This window comes from Tarenaya hassleriana, unplaced genomic scaffold (genome assembly GCF_000463585.1).
Source record: "Tarenaya hassleriana unplaced genomic scaffold, ASM46358v1 Cleome10, whole genome shotgun sequence".
NCBI classification, from domain to species: Eukaryota; Viridiplantae; Streptophyta; class Magnoliopsida; order Brassicales; family Cleomaceae; genus Tarenaya; species Tarenaya hassleriana.
In genome coordinates this window covers 1,891,334-1,910,605 of record NW_010960188.1, presented here as the reverse complement: position 1 = coordinate 1,910,605, position 19,272 = coordinate 1,891,334, and the positions used below count along the sequence as shown (strand labels likewise).

General features: G+C 36.5%; 5 protein-coding genes across 6 annotated transcripts in view; 4 read left to right on the top strand and 1 right to left on the bottom strand.

Annotated features, from left to right (window-relative positions):
* Positions 1 to 2,616: 2,616 nt before the first annotated feature.
* On the bottom strand, positions 2,617 to 3,980 carry LOC104801109 (chalcone synthase-like). Its single transcript, XM_010524213.2, has 2 exons — positions 3,773 to 3,980; positions 2,617 to 3,691 (listed from the first exon to the last, which is right to left on the bottom strand). Exons 1-2 carry the CDS (start codon positions 3,942 to 3,944, stop codon positions 2,685 to 2,687), a joined length of 1,179 nt encoding a protein of 392 aa, XP_010522515.1. The 5' UTR covers positions 3,945 to 3,980; the 3' UTR covers positions 2,617 to 2,684.
* A 1,073-nt stretch (positions 3,981 to 5,053) lies between these two features.
* LOC104804616 (pentatricopeptide repeat-containing protein PNM1, mitochondrial) lies at positions 5,054 to 7,504 on the top strand. Its single transcript, XM_010528947.1, has 3 exons — positions 5,054 to 5,057; positions 5,390 to 5,447; positions 5,538 to 7,504. The coding sequence occupies exons 1-3, from the start codon at positions 5,054 to 5,056 to the stop codon at positions 7,105 to 7,107; spliced, it is 1,632 nt and encodes a 543-aa protein (XP_010527249.1). The 3' UTR covers positions 7,108 to 7,504.
* An 89-nt stretch (positions 7,505 to 7,593) lies between these two features.
* On the top strand, positions 7,594 to 8,972 carry LOC104801092 (COBRA-like protein 5). The gene is made up of 4 exons (XM_010524189.2): positions 7,594 to 7,870; positions 7,961 to 8,031; positions 8,128 to 8,566; positions 8,650 to 8,972. The coding sequence occupies exons 1-4, from the start codon at positions 7,780 to 7,782 to the stop codon at positions 8,709 to 8,711; spliced, it is 663 nt and encodes a 220-aa protein (XP_010522491.1). The 5' UTR covers positions 7,594 to 7,779; the 3' UTR covers positions 8,712 to 8,972.
* Positions 8,973 to 9,686: 714 nt separating this feature from the next.
* On the top strand, positions 9,687 to 12,520 carry LOC104801082 (protein COBRA). Its single transcript, XM_010524178.2, has 7 exons — positions 9,687 to 9,925; positions 10,447 to 10,526; positions 10,678 to 10,804; positions 10,896 to 11,225; positions 11,315 to 11,477; positions 11,551 to 11,837; positions 11,922 to 12,520. Exons 1-7 carry the CDS (start codon positions 9,823 to 9,825, stop codon positions 12,206 to 12,208), a joined length of 1,377 nt encoding a protein of 458 aa, XP_010522480.1. The 5' UTR covers positions 9,687 to 9,822; the 3' UTR covers positions 12,209 to 12,520.
* A 5,993-nt stretch (positions 12,521 to 18,513) lies between these two features.
* The window catches only part of LOC104801073 (agamous-like MADS-box protein AGL8), a 4,683-nt gene continuing 3,924 nt past the window's right edge, over positions 18,514 to 19,272 (top strand). For both annotated transcript variants that reach the window (XM_019204154.1, XM_010524165.2), the window contains exon 1: positions 18,514 to 18,833. In XM_019204154.1, coding sequence (XP_019059699.1) covers positions 18,649 to 18,833 — 185 coding nt within the window. In that variant the 5' untranslated portion in view covers positions 18,514 to 18,648. The remainder of the gene's footprint in view (positions 18,834 to 19,272) is intronic.

The window sequence follows — 19,272 nt, the reverse complement described above, 5'->3', positions numbered from 1 at the left end:
TTTTGCGCTTCTCTCTGAGATATATATATATATATATATATATATATATATATATATATATATAATGTGGTCATGAGTGTATGTGTAGATACGTAAGAGCCACGATTGTAGAGTTAAACAAGTTGGATAGGCGTCGCTTTTGTGAACATACCAAAAAAAAGGATAAATACCATATAATAATATTATGGGATAATTCTATTAAAAATCCTATAATTTTTTCTGGTCGCAATTTCAACCCAGTACTTTTTTTTTAATAAGCTTTTATTTTTTTCATCCATTGCAAAATATTGTTCACCGACTCCCAAAATAGCCCATGTTGTACTGATACAAGAAACATACAATACCCATTTAGATTATATGTCTTTTAAAACCGGTAATTAGAATTCACTTCTTTGTTTTTTTAAAGATTATCAAATTTTATTTTTAACAATTACGTGTTTGAGTTTTACTATACCACTTGACAATTTTAAATTTTTTGTTCTCTTTTATTCCCTTTCTAATTTAACCCTAAATAACCTAAATATGGGTAGTTAAACCGATGAAATAGGGATGAAAGTGTTTATTCCGTCCCGAATTCGAATTTCAAATTTGGGGAGTAAACATAATGATTGGCTTCCGACGTCGGATTTAGTCTCGACATTGATCCAGGATATCCGGTGACCCTAAAAAAACTAAATATCAAACTGTAAATATCAATTCTATGTTTTTCTCGTGTAAAATTTACGGTTTGTGATTTAGGGTTTATGACTTCAGTTTTAAAACTTATGAGATTTGTGATTTAGCATTTAGGATTTATGAGTTTAGGGTTGATTTAAAATTAAAAAAAAAACAAATGAGAGTAAGAGAATTTTTTAAAATGTATAATAGTTTAATAAAATCAATAAAAGAATTTGTAAGATAAAATTATAAGAGTTTCAGCATTTGGCTCTTCAAATACAAAATTTAAATTGTGTTAATATAATAAAATACATTTCTATCGCATTTTTTAATACTTAATCATATAGTTCAAAAAAAGTTTAACTATTGTCGGGTAAAAGAAAAAAAAATCGCCCCCTCCCCAAAAGTTGGAGGCCCCTGACCGTATTTCTATTAGCTAATCTTCATTTACTTTTAAAATTATCTTTATTGCTTTCTTTTAAACAAATGTTCGTTGTTGATTTAAATATAAAAAAATTATGGTAAAAAATAGTAAGAGAAAATAGTAATCTATGGTAAAAATAGTTAGAGAAATAAAGTTTTTTTTAATATGGGAAGGGTAGAGGATTCGAAAACGATATATGCAGCTTACTTAAGTAAAAATACTTTATATGTTTTATTGATAAGAATATATAGATGAAACTGTATATCGCGATTATAGTTTATCGTTGTCACGACGATCGTCTTTATCTTTCGCCACCACGGCTTTCACTAAAAAAACTTGTCAAATCCAAAAAAAATCAGATTTTCATAGCATCATAAAGATTAATCATATAATATTATCTGATTTTTATCTATGAAATAATATATATATATATATATATATATATATATATATATTTTTGATGTAAATGCCAAAACATTTGTCTAAATAATAATATGTATATATCTTTATATATTGATTATATTCTGCGTAATTTAGAATAATGACATCGTGGAAATTTTTGGTAAAAAAATTAAGCCACCAATCTGGACTATATAATTAATAGTATTGACGTTATGATAATCAACCCAACCCGATTATCTATCCAAATATTGGATACACAAGTTTATTGTTGATTTTTTTTTTTTACGGATGACCCTAATTACTATCCTTTGTACGTGTTAATTATATAAATTTTCGGTCCGAGATCAACTTTTGTATATGGATTTTAATTGACCCATAAATTATATGTCTACCCAACAAAGAAAATCGAACACCCGATCTTTAAGTTTTGTATCATCAAGTTGACCATTGGACTACATCTTGTTGGTTATTGTTGAATTTTTTTAACTATAATATGATTGGTTGAATTTTAAGATCTATAATTTTCTAGAATAATGTCAAACGTTAAATCATGGATAGGTCTCGAGTATATTATGTTTAACATGTTCGAACTATTTCGCCTCTAGCTTGTCCAAATTGAATGATAATGCCCCCCACCCTCTCTAGGAGAAACACGTTTTAAAATTTCGTACAACGCCCCCGTAGATATGGATCGGTTAAATAATTTTAGCTAAATTTAATTAGGAGCTACATATATAATACATTATATAATTTACTAAAGCAATAAAAAAAATAAATTGAATATGAAGGTTTATGAACACCCTTGTATGACGGTGGAATGTATCTTTTGATGAAGATATGCAATTATTATCGTGATGATTTTTTACTAACTCTATAATAACCCCGAGACATGCGTTTGAGATGGGTCATGTGAATTACGCATAATTCTTGCTTAGTTCGACGATCTGGGAATGGTGTACAGTTCATTTTCTTATTTTCTTGCTCGGTTGAATATTATAAGTTGTTTAATTTGCTACATTCCTTTTAGAAGCAAATTGTCGAATATATTTCAAATCTTTGGATTCGCATGGCCAACTGAAATGAGAAGAAAACTAAGTACATAGAAGGCAAACACACCCATTCGAGTTGTGACAGAAGGAAACGAAAGCCTTTTATTCAATATAATAGCCGTCTTATGATATTAAATATATCATAGATTCTATCACGACTTTGACTGGATAGGGACACTGCGGAGGAGGACGGCGTCGACAGTGATACCCGGTCCCAATCCCATCAAGATCCCCCACTCCAATCCCTCTCCGGTGGTTCCGGCCCCATCCTCCGCCGATCTCCGCCGCATCTCGTCGAGGACGAAGAGCACGCACGCGCTCGCCATGTTGCCGTACTCACTCAGTACTTGGCGTGAGGCTCGCATTTTGTCGGGATTCAGACGAAGCTTGGCCTCGACCTGGTCCAAGATGGCAGAACCACCAGGGTGCACCACCCAGAATACAGAGTTCCAGTCTCTTATCCCAAGTGGCTCGAACACTTCCGCCAGGCTCTTCTCAATGTTGTCGGAGATCAGTCTAGGTATGTCTCTTGAGAGGTGGATCGCTAGCCCTGATTCTCTCAAGTGACCGAGTAAGGCATTTTCTGAGTCTGCGATGATTGTTTGAGCCGTCGAGACCAGCTCGAAGATGGGGTTCTCTCCAAGATTTGTGTCGGGGTCGGAGCCGACGATGACAGCTGCATCGCCGTCACCGAAGAGGGCCTGACCGACGAGAATGTCGGTGTGGGCTTCAGAAGGGCCATGGAAGGTACTGATGGTGATCTCGGAGCAGACGACGAGGACTCGGGAGCCACGGTTGTTCTCGGCTAGGTCCTTGGCCAGGCGGAGGACTGCAGTGCCGGCGGCGCAGCCCTGCTGGTACAGCATGATTCGTTTGACAGATGGGGGGAGGCCGAGGAGCTTGGCTAGCTGGTAGTCGGCTCCTGGCATGTCGACCCCTGCTGTGGTGCAGAAGACGAGGTGAGTGATGCTGGACTTGGGTTGACCCCATTCCTCGATGGCTCTAACGGCCGCGCCATTGCCGAGCCGAGGGACCTCCACCACCAACGCGTCCTGGCGAGCGTCGAGTGATGGAGCCATGAAAGCGCAGAGGTTACGGTTCTCCTTCAGGAAATTCTCTGTCATGTGCAAGTGACGTTTCCTTATCATCGACTTCTCGCCTATCCAACGGATTCACGATCACATGCATGTAACGACAAACGTGAAAATACAAAAGGAATATATGATAAAACTATACGTACACATGCGCTTGAACGTGTCCTTGAGATGGGTCATGTGTTGAGAGTTGGTGATGCGGAAGAAGTAGTCGGGGTATTCGGCTTGAAGGACCGTGTTCGGAGGGTTGGCCGTTCCAATGGCTAGGACTGCGGCCGGACCGTCGGCTCTATCCCTCTCCCTCAACGTCTGAGCCATTTCAATGGAAAGAGATACGTTGATCGATACGTATTATATATATATACACACACTTCCAATGATGCGTTCATGAGTGTGTGTGTGGTTATGTTAGTATATATTTTTTCTTACTCGTTTGATTTTTCTATCTTTTTGTTTTTTTTTAAATTATTTTTCATGTTTTCACTAAAAGCATTATTTTTTTTAATCTTAATAGAAAATATTATGGTAAAACAAATTGGTAAAATTAATAAATATTCATGTTGATACGCCTTATAGGCTGGGTCTCGTCTGCTAAAGAGACTGCTGTGTTATATAATGTAAATTACTTTACTACCGTTCTAGATTATTTTAAAAGTTTTCTTAAATACTGAAAAGGTATAAACATATTCTTGAAAATAGCATAAAAACATCATTTTTAACCAATCCAACAAATTTGCAAAATGAAATAGAATGTAAAAGTTTAAGGGGGAAAAAAATCTAAATAGTAACAAACAAATTTTATGGTATTAGTGTAAAAGTAAGAGATCAATGTACCGTTTTTTATATACTGGAAGTGTTATGACATATTTAGGATTAAAATTATATTTTTTATAATTAATATTTATTAAAATTGATCATTAGACTAAAATGATTAAAAAAAATAAAAAAAAAAAATAATAAAACGTTGTGCACAGAAACTAATATATAATTTGTTGAAAATAATCTACGAAACAATATAGGACTACTGACATATTGACATGACATGCAACCAATTCCTTTGAAACCATATATTTAAATTAATGTACCATTGGCGTTATAATCCAACCAAATCCTTTACTTTTATGTATCTGAAATGAAAAGGAGAAACATGTTTTCTATTTCCGCCTAAAGATTGATCGTACTACAAATTGACTAAAGCAGCCTACGAAAAGTCATTAGAATCCAAAGTTGTCTATGTGATTATAAATAGGGGTTCTTTATTTCGTTAATAACCGGGAAACCGAATTTATCTCAACCGAATGTAATAAATAATTGTTAAAGAACCGAATTTAATATGAAAATTGAATGGTTATAACCTGTTTAAAAACAAAAAATCCAATCAAATCCGAGACCGATCGAATAAAAAATAATTGAAAATTATTAAGAAAATGGGTTTTTGCCGATAAAAATAGAAATCGAAAAATAAAAACCGAACTGTTATAATTTTTTTAAAACCGAAATAATCAAACTCTGATATAATCCAATGGATCCCGGACTGAAACCATCCCTAATTATTATTGGATAGAACAAATGAGGATTAAACAAAAAAGAATACATGTTCGTATTGATAAAACAAGAATTTTTTTTTAAGAAATAGTTAATATTTTATGGTAGATAGTAAATTGTTTTCCGAAGGAATAAAAGCCCAACTTCTTTCTTTTGCCAAAGTAAAAGGGGAAAAAAAAAGATTTTTTTTTTAAGAAATAGTTAATATTTTGGTGTAGATAGTGAAGTGCTTTCCGGAGAAATAAAAAGCCCAACTTCTTTTGCGGCTTTGCCGAAGTAAATAAAGCCCAATTTGGAAATGAGGCCCAAATAAAACCCAATTATCAATCATATTCCGAAGTACCAAGGTTAGGGTTTGGTTTGCAGTCTGCTCCGCTCGTCTCTCTCTCTCCCCCCCCCCCCCCTGCGGCGGTTGCTGCTCAGTCGTGGATTTGCCTCCTCCGCCGCAAATCTCCAATCCTACCGTCGTTTTCTTCCCCACAAGCCTTCATTTCCTCCCCCTTTGGCGCCTGCCCATTCCCCCAAATTTCCTTTTTTCCCCTCCAGGCTCTTATCTTCCGAAGCGACCGCGGAATCGGGAACCCTAGCTTCGAGCCAGATCGCTCTGTCTCTCTCCAAGGAGCTCATCGGAAACTCTGACGCCGATCCTGGATTGGTCTCGCGGACTTTGGAGCTAAGCTTCTCTCACGTCACGCCAAGTGCTGATTTGGTTCTCCAGACACTAAATCTGTCTCCGGAAGCTGGCCGGGCGGCTATAGGGTTTAACGAGTGGTTAGACTCGAACGCCGGTTTCTCCCACACCGATGAGACAGTCTCGTTTTTTGTGGATTACTTCGGCCGTAGGAAGGATTTCAAGGCGATGCAGGAGATACTCTCGAAGTACAAGGATGTCGCCGGAGCCAAAACTCTAGGGTCGGCCATTGACAGGTTGGTCCGGGCAGGTCGACCCGCGCAGGTTGTCAGTTTCTTCGAGAGAATGGAGAATGATTTTGGGCTCAAACGCGACAGAGAATCGCTTAGCCTCGTCGTAGAGAAGCTGTGCGATAAAGGGTATGCGAGTTACGCTGAGAAAATGGTGAAGAACTTAGCTAGTGAAATATTTCCTGACGAACATATCTGTGACTTGTTGATACGTGGTTGGTGTGTTGCTGAGAAACTCGATGAAGCCACCAGATTAGCTGGAGAAATGTATAGAGGAGGATTTGAGATCGGAACAAAAGCCTATAACGCAGTTATTGATTGTGTGTGCAAGCTTTGTAGGAAAAAGGATCCGTTTAGGCTCCAGTCTGAGGTTGACAAGGTGTTGCTTGAAATGGATTACCATGGTGTTCCAAGAAATACCGAAACTTTCAACGTGTTGATTAGCAATTTGTGTAAAATTAGGAGAACAGAGGATGCCATGAAATTGTTTGGTAGGATGGGAGAGTGGGGTTGTCAACCGGATGCTGAAACTTACCTTGTTCTGATCAGGAGTTTGTATCAGGCGGCTAGGGTAGGTGAAGGAGATGAAATGATCGATAAGATGAAATCTGCTGGTTTTGGTGAATCTCTAGATAAGAAGGCATATTACGGGTTTTTGAAGACCTTGTGTGGGATTGAGAGGCTTGATCATGCCATGAGTGTGTTCAAGAAGATGAAAGCTGATAGATGCAAACATGGAATCAAGACTTACGATTTGTTGATCAGGAAGTGGTGTGCGCATAATCGGCTAGATAGGGCCAATGCCTTGTACAGAGAAGCGTCGAAGAGGGGTATTCCCGTTAGCCCGAAAGAATATAGGGTCGACCCGTTATACCTGAAAACGAAGACGAAGGAGGTGAAAGGTAACGAGAAAAAGAGAGAGACTTTGCCAGAGAAAATGGCGAGAAAGAGGAGGAGACTGAAGCAGATCAGTCTGAGTTTCGTTAAGAAGCCAAGGAAGGCGATGGGACGCTGATGAACGAACATCTGATGCAATTTGCAAAAGGGTATTGCTAAATTCGCTCAAAATCCAATCTTTATGTTTTAATTTTGTTTTTTTCCATGAGCAAATGATCTTGGATCATCCGTTTTCAGCAAATCCCCCCCAAATAAATATTTGGTTCAGTGCACAACATTACGCATAGTTCTTGATCTGTTGGAACATTGCAGAGATGGGTATACGATTAGTTTCTTGTCTTACTTTACGGGCTGATTAGCTGTTTGAAACCAGCACGTGTCTTTGTCGAACTTAGCTGTATGACTGTCTCTGTGGACTAGTTAAATCAATGGGCATAGATGGGATCATTACAGGCAAGCATTTATTGTATTGGCGATGGTTTTTGCTTGGTAAGAAACAAGTTCTTAAGCAGTAACTAAAGATATGTATTTACTCGTACTGTTTTTTTTTCTCTTTTTTTATTCAATATAATAATAATAATAATAAAACAGCCCAAAATTAATAGACAGATCCCCAAAGTCACGGGACACAAACGTGATGAAAGTCAACGAAATTGCGGAGTCAACGCTTTTATCCTCGAGGCTTATTTGATCTTCCTGTTCATTCACACTGCTGTTTACTTCTTACATAACTCTCTCTCTCTCTCTCTCTCTCTCTCTCTCTCTCTCTCTCTCTCTGAGAAGCGCAAAAATGGGTTCTCTCTTCCTCAAGAGGCCAACTCTCAGCTCTGCTGTTTGGGTTCTTTCGCTGTTTCTCTCCTCCTCCTGCTTCACTTCTTCAGGTAAAATCCCAAATCTGGACGCGTCTTGTTTTCTCTGGCCATTTCTCGTAAAGATTCAAGGACTCAACTTTATCTTCTCTCTCTGAATAGAAGCTCATACCGGCAGCGGCAACATCACCATCAAATGGGACCTCATCAGCTGGACACCCGACGGTTATGTTGTAAGATTCACCACACACTGAAAAGACCGTATAAACCCATTGCCGGACATCGATCTTCAAACTTGTCTCTCAGATCGTCTTGTCCTGAATGTACAGGCTGTGGTCTCGATCTACAACTTCCAGAAAAACCGGCCAATCCGTCGTCCGGGATGGAAGCTGAGCTGGACATGGGCGAAGAAGGAAGTGATCTGGTCCATGATGGGTGCAAGGGCCGTGAACCAGGGAGACTGTTCAAGGTTCAAAGGGAACATTCCTCATTCCTGCACCAAAAACCCGACGGTCGTTGACTTACGTCCAGGCACTCCGTTCAACCAACAGATCGCGAATTGCTGCAGAGGCGGCGTCTTGGAACCTGGGACGGCGAGCTCGTTCCAGCTGAGCGTCGGCAATGGGGGAACGACCGAAAAGACGGTTCAGAGACCGACGAGGTTTATCTTCACGGCGCCTGGACAAAAGTACATATGTGGGCAGACGAGGAATGTTAAGCCGACGATATTTGTCTCGCCTGACAAGAGGAGAATGACTAGAGCTCTGTGTAAGTTTCTTTCCTTTGCTAAAAAGAATCAGATAACAACATAAGAAAGAGAACTTAGCTTTTTTCTATGGTTAATTCTGCAGTAACATGGAACATCACTTGCTTGTTCCACAAGGCAACACGGATGATGCTGGAGACTTTCTGAGATTCTTGTCCAAGAATTTACAAAGACGGGTCTAGCTGTTGTTTTTCGCCTAAAATAATGATTTTTTTTCCTTTCATTTCCATAAAAAAAAATTGAAATAACATCAGAAACCTATCCTTCAGAGTTTCTGTAGTTCTGTAATGAAACGCAGAGGGCTCGTGTTTGTTTCTTTCAACTCCTGATTTTGTTTGTACGGTGTGTTTGATGGGCTCTTATGGGCCCAAAATAAAGCCCATTGGGCCTCTACACAGTTGTGTGCCAGTGCCTCTTTCGCTATTTAAAATATATAAAATATATGTTTATTTGTCGGTGGAGAGACACTTTTTTTTTTTAATTTTTCTACGCAAAATACATTTGAACAGATCATGTTGACTAGTTTAATTAAAACCACAAAATTTGATTTTCCAATTTCTTAGTTATACGTATAAAATATAACGATATCATGACTCAAGATTATTGTTTAGATATATAAATATTATCAACGTAAGTTTACTTATTTTTTTAAATTGGGAATTAATATAAAAATAATGATATTAAAGATAAATCCATGATAGAGATTTCAAGATATTATAAGTTTATAACACACTAGTAGTAATTCAAAAGTAATATTTTAATATATTAAGAAAGCGTCTACAGAAATATATGTCCACCGACAGCCAAAGCAGCGTTAGGGGGGCAATGGCCCCACGTTTGCCATCTTCTTCTGAGATATCTTATTGTAATTAAACTACAAAAAGCTTATCATAAAAAGAATATATATCTATATATATGAATGACAAGAAATTCATGACCTAAACAAATTATGGGTTTATTTCGTTCCTGCAAATAATATTTTTCCAAAAAAAATAAATAACTCTCGCTGTGGAAGGATAATAGATTTAATTATATCCAATGCATCAAGAACATAATCACAGATCCAAACAAGACAGCTCTCTTAAAACATTTTATTGTTGGACTATTCTTTGAACTTCCTCTTCTCTCTCTCTCTCTCACTGATTTGAGATTCAGACACAGCCCCTGTTCTCTCTCTCGCCGTCTTGTTCCAGATCTCGGCAAGGATCTGGAGCAAGCTCTGTTTCTGGTTCTGGTCTGAACAGCAAAGTAAAAAAAAATGGATGCCTTCTCCTTCCCCTTCACTTCCACCATCTCTAAATTCAGTTGCTTGGCCATATGGGTTGTGTTCTTGGTTTCCTCTTCTTCCTTTACTTCCACAGGTGATTTAGTCGTCCTCTTAATCGATTCCTGTTTCCGGGTTTCTGTTACTTCATCCGAGAGCTGTTTCCGCTGTCCATTGACCTGATTCCCAGGGTCAATGATTCTTGATTCTCTCTCAAGGCGTAATGGTTTTTGATTGGATGTTTTCTTGTTTCTATATTTGGACATCTGGGTTTCCTCTGTCTTGATTGAGTTTCTTGTCGGAATGGATCGGTAGATGCGGAAACTGACAGGGACCGAGTGAATTGCTTTGTATGCTTTCCCCGGCTAGGTCTTTGCTTTGATCTATGCATGGTTATTGTCTGATTTGGTATTGTAGTCTTTTTGTAGAGTTCAGATTGAAATTCATAAAAAGCTTGAATTTGTTGGTCCAATGTCTGATATGTTTTATGTGGAGGTTCCGTTTACCAGAAACGCAAACCAAGAATTCGATATTTACATAAACTAAGTACAGAAACAAAATCGGAGGGAAAGGAGCAAAATTTCTGAGTTTGATCTGTCTGAATTCTTTTTTTTGCAGAAGCATATGATGCCCTTGATCCTGAAGGCAACATAACAATCAAATGGGATGTCATGAGTTGGACGCCTGATGGCTATGTTGTAAGTTTCTTTCTTTCTCGCTCCCCCCCGATTCAAGAACAAGAAAAGATCGGTCTTTTGTACTGGTTTGGCTTCTTTTAAGAGGAACCCTTATTTCCCAACCAAGTTTAGATCTCTCAGTTCTGTTCCAATCAAATCTTTTTTCCCGTAGGCTGTGGTTACAATGTACAACTTCCAGAAGTACAGACACATCCAGTCACCCGGGTGGACGCTGGGTTGGAAATGGGCAAAGAAGGAAGTGATATGGAGTATGGTCGGAGGACAGACAACCGAACAAGGTGAGAGGCCTTTTGAGCTATATTGTCTGTATATGATCGTATCTGATGAAAACGTTAAAGATGTTGAATTTTGGTATCTATATGGTAACAGGTGATTGTTCCAAGTACAAAGGGAACATCCCGCATTGTTGTAAGAAAGATCCGACTGTCGTCGATTTGCTCCCGGGAACTCCCTACAACCAACAAATAGCAAACTGCTGCAGGGGCGGTGTCTTGAACTCGTGGGTTCAGGACCCGTCCACCGCTGCCAGCTCGTTCCAGATCAGTGTCGGTGCTGCTGGAACCACTAACAAGACGGTTCGGGTGCCAAGAAACTTCACTCTCCTTGCCCCGGGACCAGGGTACACTTGCGGGCCGGCAAAGGTAGGGAAGCCGACCAAGTTTGTAACCCCCGATAGCCGGAGAACCACTCAAGCTATGAGTAAGTTGCTTCTTGTTATTGCAGAATCAGTATATGTTATAATATACAAGAAAGTTGTCCTGACAGCGGGTTTCTGTTGTGTATGGCAGTGACATGGAACGTTACGTGCACGTACTCGCAGTTTCTTGCTCAGAGAACTCCGACCTGTTGTGTTTCCTTGTCTTCCTTCTACAACGACACCATTGTCGGCTGCCCGACCTGTGCTTGTGGATGCCAAAACAAGAACAGCACTGACTCTGGCGGCTGTGTCGAGTGAGTCAAATGCACTTTGTCTGGTTCATTCTTTCATGGTTAGAGATTCTAACTTTGTGTTATGTTTCGGCAGACCGGACACGCCCCACTTAGCGTCGGTGGTGTCACCTCCGACCATGAAACACGGGACGGTGCTGCCGCCGCTGTTGCAGTGCACGAGCCACATGTGTCCGATCCGAGTTCACTGGCACGTGAAGCAGAATTACAAAGAGTATTGGCGCGTGAAGATCTCCATATCCAACTTCAATTACCGCATGAACTATTCTCAGTGGAACCTCGTCGTTCAACACCCAAACCTCGACAATGTCACTCAGATCTTCAGCTTCAACTACAAACCCCTCACTCCTTACGCTGGATTAAGTGAGTACCCTCTCTCTCTATATATAGATAAGCCTCTGTTTCACCTTTTTAGCCATTGATTTGACGACCCTTTTCGTTTTTCAGACGATACTGCGATGTTATGGGGAGTTAAGTTCTACAACGATTTCCTGTCGGAAGCCGGGCCTCTCGGGAACGTACAGTCGGAGATCTTGTTCCGCAAGGACAAATCCACTTTCACGTTCGAGAAAGGTTGGGCCTTTCCGAGAAGAATCTACTTCAACGGCGACAACTGCGTCATGCCTCCGCCTGACACTTATCCGTTTCTTCCCAACGGCGTTTTCCGGCGAGCTGTCTCTCTCGTCGGTCCGGTTATCTCCGCCGTGCTCTCTTTTCTCGTGTTCTTCGCGTAATGAACGCTTCCCTGTATTTTTGCCGGTTTTGTTTCTGACCGGAGATTCCATGTCCGGCGAATGTGGCGGTGGTCGACGGTGGCTGGTGAATCGGACGGCGAAGTGGCATATGCGTAATTTACGAGTTTCTGATGTCCAGATGTAGAATCTTCTGTTTTTATTTCTTTCTCTCTCTCTGTGGCTTTTCTTATAGTTTTGATATTCACCGGTATGTTGTTTCTCTTATAGAATATACCAGAGAATGGCATGCCAAAAAGATTATACATGTGGATGTTTTGTAATCTGTAATTTTATTGCTTAATATTTTTTTAATTTGTTAATATAGTTTTTCCTTTGTATTATCATCCATGTTATGTAACGCATTGCATCTTTGATATCACTATAATAGAATCTTTGTAACTTGCGTTGTATTTTGTGAGAGAGAGAAAAAAGACACGTGCGCATTTGGAGGGAACAAACAAGAGGAAGATGAAGATATTTGGGCCGTATGGGCCTTAGGCCCAACGAATTAATCAAACTTTACAAACTATTGCATAAGTTTGGGCCGTATGGGCCTTAGGCTCGTTTAAAATATAATTGGTCGAAAACAGATTATTCTCAGCGGCCACTTATGCACGTGAGAGTCCAATCTCTTTGACCTTTCCACCAACTGAATTGCATTGTGGTCGGAGTGAGAGCATTTAGATTTTTGGTTTGGATTCTTTGGAACATTTATATGTATTCGGTTTTTATTTTAGATTTGATTCGGTTTGATTTTGGTTTTCAACTATAAAAATATTCATTTGAGAAATAATTATTTGTACATTTTTAAGAGAACCATAATCGTTCTGTTTTTATATCAAGTTCGGTTTGATTATAACTATTATGTATTTGACTCGGTTTATGTCTAACCTAATCGAATTTTCTAATGTCTGCCATAAATTGTGTAATAAAAAATTATTTGAATTTAAAAAGACAAAAGCAATGTGGTAGCTCGGAATCTGGTACGGATATATATGAGACCGGGGACTAGAATAGAAAAACACGAGGAGAGAATGGATTCGTAATGGCGATTGATTTGTTGTGTGTGGCAGAGAATCTCATCCAGAAATGTGACAAAGTGATAAACTACTTTGGAAAAGCGCGTGCGTTGTCGAGTTCATATAAAACCCTAAATTACCAAAATAAAAAATAAAGTAAAACAATTATTTAAAAAAACCCATAAAAAGTTATATTATAATCCGAATCATTGTTGTCCGTTGCTGATCTCTCTTTAAATCATCATTAAAGCACGTTAATTAAGATGGTTGGAAGAGACATATATACAAACTATATATTATGTCTAAAGTTATGGTAAATTAGTCTCCATTAATATCATTTAACCCTAATTACTAGAATAATCTTATGCAACTTTAGTTTGGTAATTAATTTCATCACTCGCGCTCATCAGTTATTTTTTTTATACCGTCGGTTGACCGAATATATATTTCTCTTAAAAAAAAATCATTTGCATTTAAATCAGAACATATATCGATAATGAAAAAATTGTTATTTATTCGAATCATGAACCTATTGTGAATATTACTACTAAATTATAATAAAAAAAAAAGTTGAAATAATCTTTGCGCTTGGGGCAATGACGCAGTTAATGAGTTTACAAAAACAAAAAAAGAGTTGAAATATGTTGTAAATTCGTACCATGCATTAATCATAAATTAGTTAGACAATTTATATTTTTGATAGGAGAAATTCACCAAATTGACAACCAATTATTGCAAACTAAATTTGGAAAAAAGATGTAAGACACGACAAGATGTTTAGGTAACTGTTTCTCCACACGCATTTATATATCACAATGATAAATTAACGTATCAAGAACCACGTTACAACCAAAGCGCGATTTTATTGAAATGGATTCAAGATTGATTCCTAACTCCATATGCGTTTGGACCAAATCAAATCAAAATCATACATTAATAATACTTGTGTATATATGTTTTATATGTATTTACGCATTACACCCACAAATATTATATTTTTTGCAAATTTAAATGGAAAATTAAACACGGAATCCCTTTATTTCCGAAAGAGGGTGATCAGAAGCGTCGAGGCTCAAACACCCGAAAATGTCAAAACCATCATTGGGTGAATACAAAATATATTAACTTCGTCGTCGCCTCTTTTTCATTTTTTCCTTTTTTTTACATGTACTGATTATATTCATCTTCAAAAGATGACGTGGTCGTGGGTCCCACTTACCATATTGAATGGTTCAAAAAGACATCAAAACATGGACCGGTGCTTCGCGACGTGTCGATTCGTAATTCCTGTGACCTCAGGACATAAAATATAAAAATGGTGTCTCGTGTTTTCTGAAGTTTTTTTTCTTTTGGACATGTGATTTTATTTTAAGAAATAACGTGACAATTTTTTTTTAAATTTTTTTTTACTATTCAGCGGTTGTTCAAAGCTGTTAATTACATTGTTTCTGTACGTACACATATGACACGTGTTTATAGCTTAGACCTGAAAAACATCATGTAAATAATGGATGTCCGAGTGAATTGCATATAACCGGTACGCTGTTGCACTATAATATATGTGTCTCTAGATACCGCTATTATCATTTTATTCTCTCACGATTTTTTTAATATTTGTTTTCATCGTTGGTCAATTCAATAGGACCACCTTTATATATTTAATTATTTTTGTACATTTCGAGGAGCGTACCAAAAAAAAAAGTTATTCTCCTTCAGAAATTTCTCAAAATCCAATGCATGAAAGGATCAATTAGTTCGAGGAGGGAAGAAAATGAGCGGAAGGCGGAAGCAGATGGTTAAACTTTGAGAATACAATTTTTTTTCCACGCGGAAAAAATAATTTATTAGTTTTTTACAAAGTTGGTCCGAGGTTTTAACTTCGTGGGTGTAATTTGTTTAGAAAAGATTGCCGAAAAATATAAATGTTTATATTATTTCGGAATAAATTGTAAAAAAAAAATTCATTGAACGGATAAAAAAATTAGTACATCTTATTGTATTATAACTAAGAGAACATGGGAAATTATATTTGGAGTTATTAGTTAGCCTTTATCTGTCTGGTTGTATGCTATATATCAAACGAAGTAAAAAAAAAATCACTTTAGATATTAATTGATATTTTTGAAAAATCGAGGAATTATCTGTCATATTTTTTCTGATAATTATTAATAATATGTTTACGATTCATTTATCATATAACTTTCGGTAACAGTGGCAATTATATATATATATATATGGGTGTGTGTGAAAATATTAATTACAACACATACAAGAGTGTGGGCATTGCAGAAGATAAGGCGTGATGTTTATATGGTCCAACCAAGTTAGCATAGATTTGTAAATCCAACTTTAAACAATGTCCAAAACCACTTTCACAAAAACAATGATTTTGACAACAATATAAACACTGAATATATGTTTATTTGTCTATTATAAAACCGTATAAAAATTTGGACAGCACGGCTATATATATATATATATATATATATAACCGGGCCAAAGTTATTGAGATGGGGACAGCGTACGTATATGAAGGTCAAAATTTTCAACGTTTTGATCTAAGAGGGCCAACATTGTTGTACTAAAGGGAGGTACAAATTCATGTTAATAACAATTCAGAGGAATTAAATACGTTTAAGTACCTCCCATCTATTTACATGTCTAGGGCTCATCAACGCCGAAATGTGGTCCAAATAATTATTTAAAAAAAATTGTGGTATATATTATAGCCCTAGCCTCTGGTAAAAATATATCATATATATACACACGTGTAAATATAAATATACATATATGTATACAGGTATATATGGACATTTTTGTTCTGCATAACCAAGTTGAGATTGAGTATAGTAACGTACTTTTATATTATCTTCTAATAAATCAAAACTGAAGCAATCATATTAGAATTTGACAGATCATAAGATAATTTATGACCGTCATTGTAGATAATACGAACGTATTAAATATATAATATAATTTTTCAATAGAATCCCTAATTGTAGACTATACTTTTAATACAATTAGAAAACGTATTATTAATTAATATGTAACCTGAAAAATGCAAACGTAAAATTCTTATATTTAGCCAGTAGGGTTGTGTTTCGAACCATTTTTTTTTCCCGATGTTTTTTTTGTTTTGTTTAATAAATAATAATAAAAATCATTAGCCATAAATTAGTCACGGGGGAGACATGATTTCGCATTTCTTGTTCCTTATCGGAACACGTCCTATATGCATTAACTCCAAAAAGCAGCAGAATCTACGGAATCTTGTGACGAAATGACCTTCAACCGCATGATTTCGTGTATTTAAACTATACGATAAAAAAAATGTTCAAGATAAGATAAATGTCATTATTAAGCGATTGACTTGCGATAATAATAATCGATTAAGGGTTTGATTTGTACAAGTAAAATAGTGGCACTAATCAAAACGGTGAAGACTTCTTATGCTATGAAACTCTGTTTTTTTCCTAATCATAGTCCATACGCAATTGGATACACGAACCGAATTAAATGCTAACTAATATTTCATCAATATATATATATATATATATGCATGTAAATAAACATATTTTAATGTAATGAACCGTCGGTTACCGTTTTAAATCGAGTTCTGACAGAATAGTTCAGTAAACCATTTGTAGGTTTATGCGGACGTTCATATTTCATTCCCGAAGTATATGAATATTAATCCATGGTATATCTTATAGATTCTACCCCTTCATTTGAATATATAAATTCGAAATTTTTTTATTAAACATAACAGCTAATTTATATTTTGAGAAATCATTGTAATCTAGTGATCTGAAGTTACTGCTATAAAATAGGACGTTGAATATTCAAATATAAGCTTCAGAAAAAAATGTATTTATAAAAAGAATACCCAATTTCTGTACTGCTATAAAATATGAAAAATGTTGAATAATTGTACACCAAATATATGGAATCACAATTAGATATTTATGGACTATACTATAGGACCACTTACGTGGAGCAGAAATATTCTGATCGCTAAATAAATGTGAAAGAACAGACGAAGCTACATATACGCTGATTCTTCTTCAAAATCTTGTTGCTCTATCGCTATTTTTGAAAGAATTTCAATATATACATATATATATATATATTATAACATTAGGAAGAAGGGTTTTGTTAAGCATATTTTTGTTGTTACGCAGTAATTATTTTATGATATTTACTTTCTTAAAGAAATTATTTATGAATGACGTATCTATCTTACGGGTTTGTTACGTAATATTTATCAAATTCAATTACAGATATACTTTTTTGGGGGATAAAGTTACAGATTTGTTTTTTCATCATACGTTTATATATTTTCTTGGTCGTCACTTGGGAAAGTACCAAATAAATGTGCTAAACTCTAATAGCAATAAAATATATTTCCTAAATGGTTTCGATTGTAAATTTAAATTAAGTATTAGTGTAAAGTATGAAAATGAAATTAGATTTGTTCGAAAAATAGAAAAAAAATTGGAAAAATCATCACTAACATGCACATGTATGTTACATAAATGCACACGTATACACATGCGATTACAGGTGACACTATTCAAAAATTAAAAAAAAACGAGGTGAAGAGATCGTACGGTCACTTGAAGGAATTGGTGGAGATAGAGAGAGATATGTACGGAAACATAAACCGAACAGACACTAAAAACTGTTTCAGTTCCTCTCAGCCAACCAAATTTCGACAACGCATCCAAACTTTTTTTTTCCAAAACCGCCCTTACTCTGCCCCCACTTTTAATTTCCCTAGGTGTGTTTTCAACCTCTGTCCTGTTTCCATAAATATCATCATCCATATTTACTTACATACATATATACATACATATGTACGTCTAAAAGGAAAGACCATTCCGCGTTTTCAAATTCGGGACAAAAATTGTCCAGAAATATTTTTAAGCATATAAATTCATGCAATTTATTGTTCGATTTTAAAAAAAATATATAATATAATTCATTGCTCATGTACGTACTTCTTATTCTTATATCTAATTTTATTAGGTGTTCGATTGCCCACAATACAGAAACAGAGCCATATGTTTTACTTGTTTTTCTTTTTAGTCAACACTTGTATTGTTTCTGAATTTATTATATCTCTTTTTAATTGAATGTATTCGTATCGGTTGAGCCAACTGGAAGACATATATTGCATTATATACATTTATAATACATATATACATAGTTACTGTACTGCGTATACGAAGACAAAAACCCAATAAGAAAAAGGGGGAAAAAAGAGAGAGGATAAGATAATGAGCTTAAACAGAAAGATACCCAGAGGCGAGGGGAGAGAGAGAGAGAATTTGGTGTATTTCTTGGGTCTATAGGTGGGCTTTGGAGGGGGTGTTTGGGGAGCGAGAAAACGAGAGAAAATATTCTAGAGAGAGAGAGAAGATGGGGAGAGGTAGGGTTCAGCTGAAGAGGATAGAGAACAAGATCAATAGGCAAGTTACTTTCTCTAAGAGAAGATCTGGTTTGCTTAAGAAAGCCCACGAGATTTCTGTTCTCTGCGATGCCGAGGTTGCTCTCATCGTCTTCTCTTCCAAAGGAAAGCTCTTCGAGTTTTCCACTGATTCTTGGTAATTTCTCTCTCTCTCTCTCTCTATCTATACATACAAATATGTATATATGCGTCGATATATTCTATATAAATATTTGAGAACTAATTTCTCAGATTATTCGACTTAGAACCTTTGTGTGTGTCTCGATCTGGATTTATTTCGGCATTATCGTTGCGAATTTGTCGCCTTTGTGCCAAACGTCGTATATGAAACTGGATCCTTTTCATAATTGATATCCAGTTTGATCTCCTTGAGTTGAAATTAGGGTTTTCTTTTTTCCTGTTTGGATCCATGGAAAAGCTGTTCGTTTTCCTAGGGAAAACCATAAAATAATGGAACTCCTTGTACACTCACTTCCCATCTTGATTTTCCCTTAAATGTAACAAAGATAGAAGCACGTGTGCATAGATGTGCTCTCAAACATATTTAGGAGCATATATATATATATATATATATA

Excerpts from the sequence above, each read along its gene's own strand:
- LOC104801109 (XM_010524213.2), bottom strand. The coding sequence starts at position 3,944 with ATGGCTCAGACGTTGAGGGAGAGGGATAGAGCCGACGGTCCGGCCGCA. Across the intron at positions 3,692-3,772 it reads GGACACGTTCAAGCGCATGT|GCGAGAAGTCGATGATAAGG; the intron begins GTACGTATAGTT and ends TCCGTTGGATAG.
- LOC104801092 (XM_010524189.2), top strand. The coding sequence starts at position 7,780 with ATGGGTTCTCTCTTCCTCAAGAGGCCAACTCTCAGCTCTGCTGTTTGG. Across the intron at positions 8,032-8,127 it reads GGACACCCGACGGTTATGTT|GCTGTGGTCTCGATCTACAA; the intron begins GTAAGATTCACC and ends CTGAATGTACAG. Across the intron at positions 8,567-8,649 it reads GAGAATGACTAGAGCTCTGT|TAACATGGAACATCACTTGC; the intron begins GTAAGTTTCTTT and ends TTAATTCTGCAG.
- LOC104801082 (XM_010524178.2), top strand. The coding sequence starts at position 9,823 with ATGGATGCCTTCTCCTTCCCCTTCACTTCCACCATCTCTAAATTCAGT. Across the intron at positions 10,527-10,677 it reads GGACGCCTGATGGCTATGTT|GCTGTGGTTACAATGTACAA; the intron begins GTAAGTTTCTTT and ends TTTTTCCCGTAG. Across the intron at positions 11,226-11,314 it reads GAGAACCACTCAAGCTATGA|TGACATGGAACGTTACGTGC; the intron begins GTAAGTTGCTTC and ends TGTGTATGGCAG.
- LOC104804616 (XM_010528947.1), top strand. Across the intron at positions 5,448-5,537 it reads TCTTTTGCGGCTTTGCCGAA|TCTGCTCCGCTCGTCTCTCT; the intron begins GTAAATAAAGCC and ends TTTGGTTTGCAG.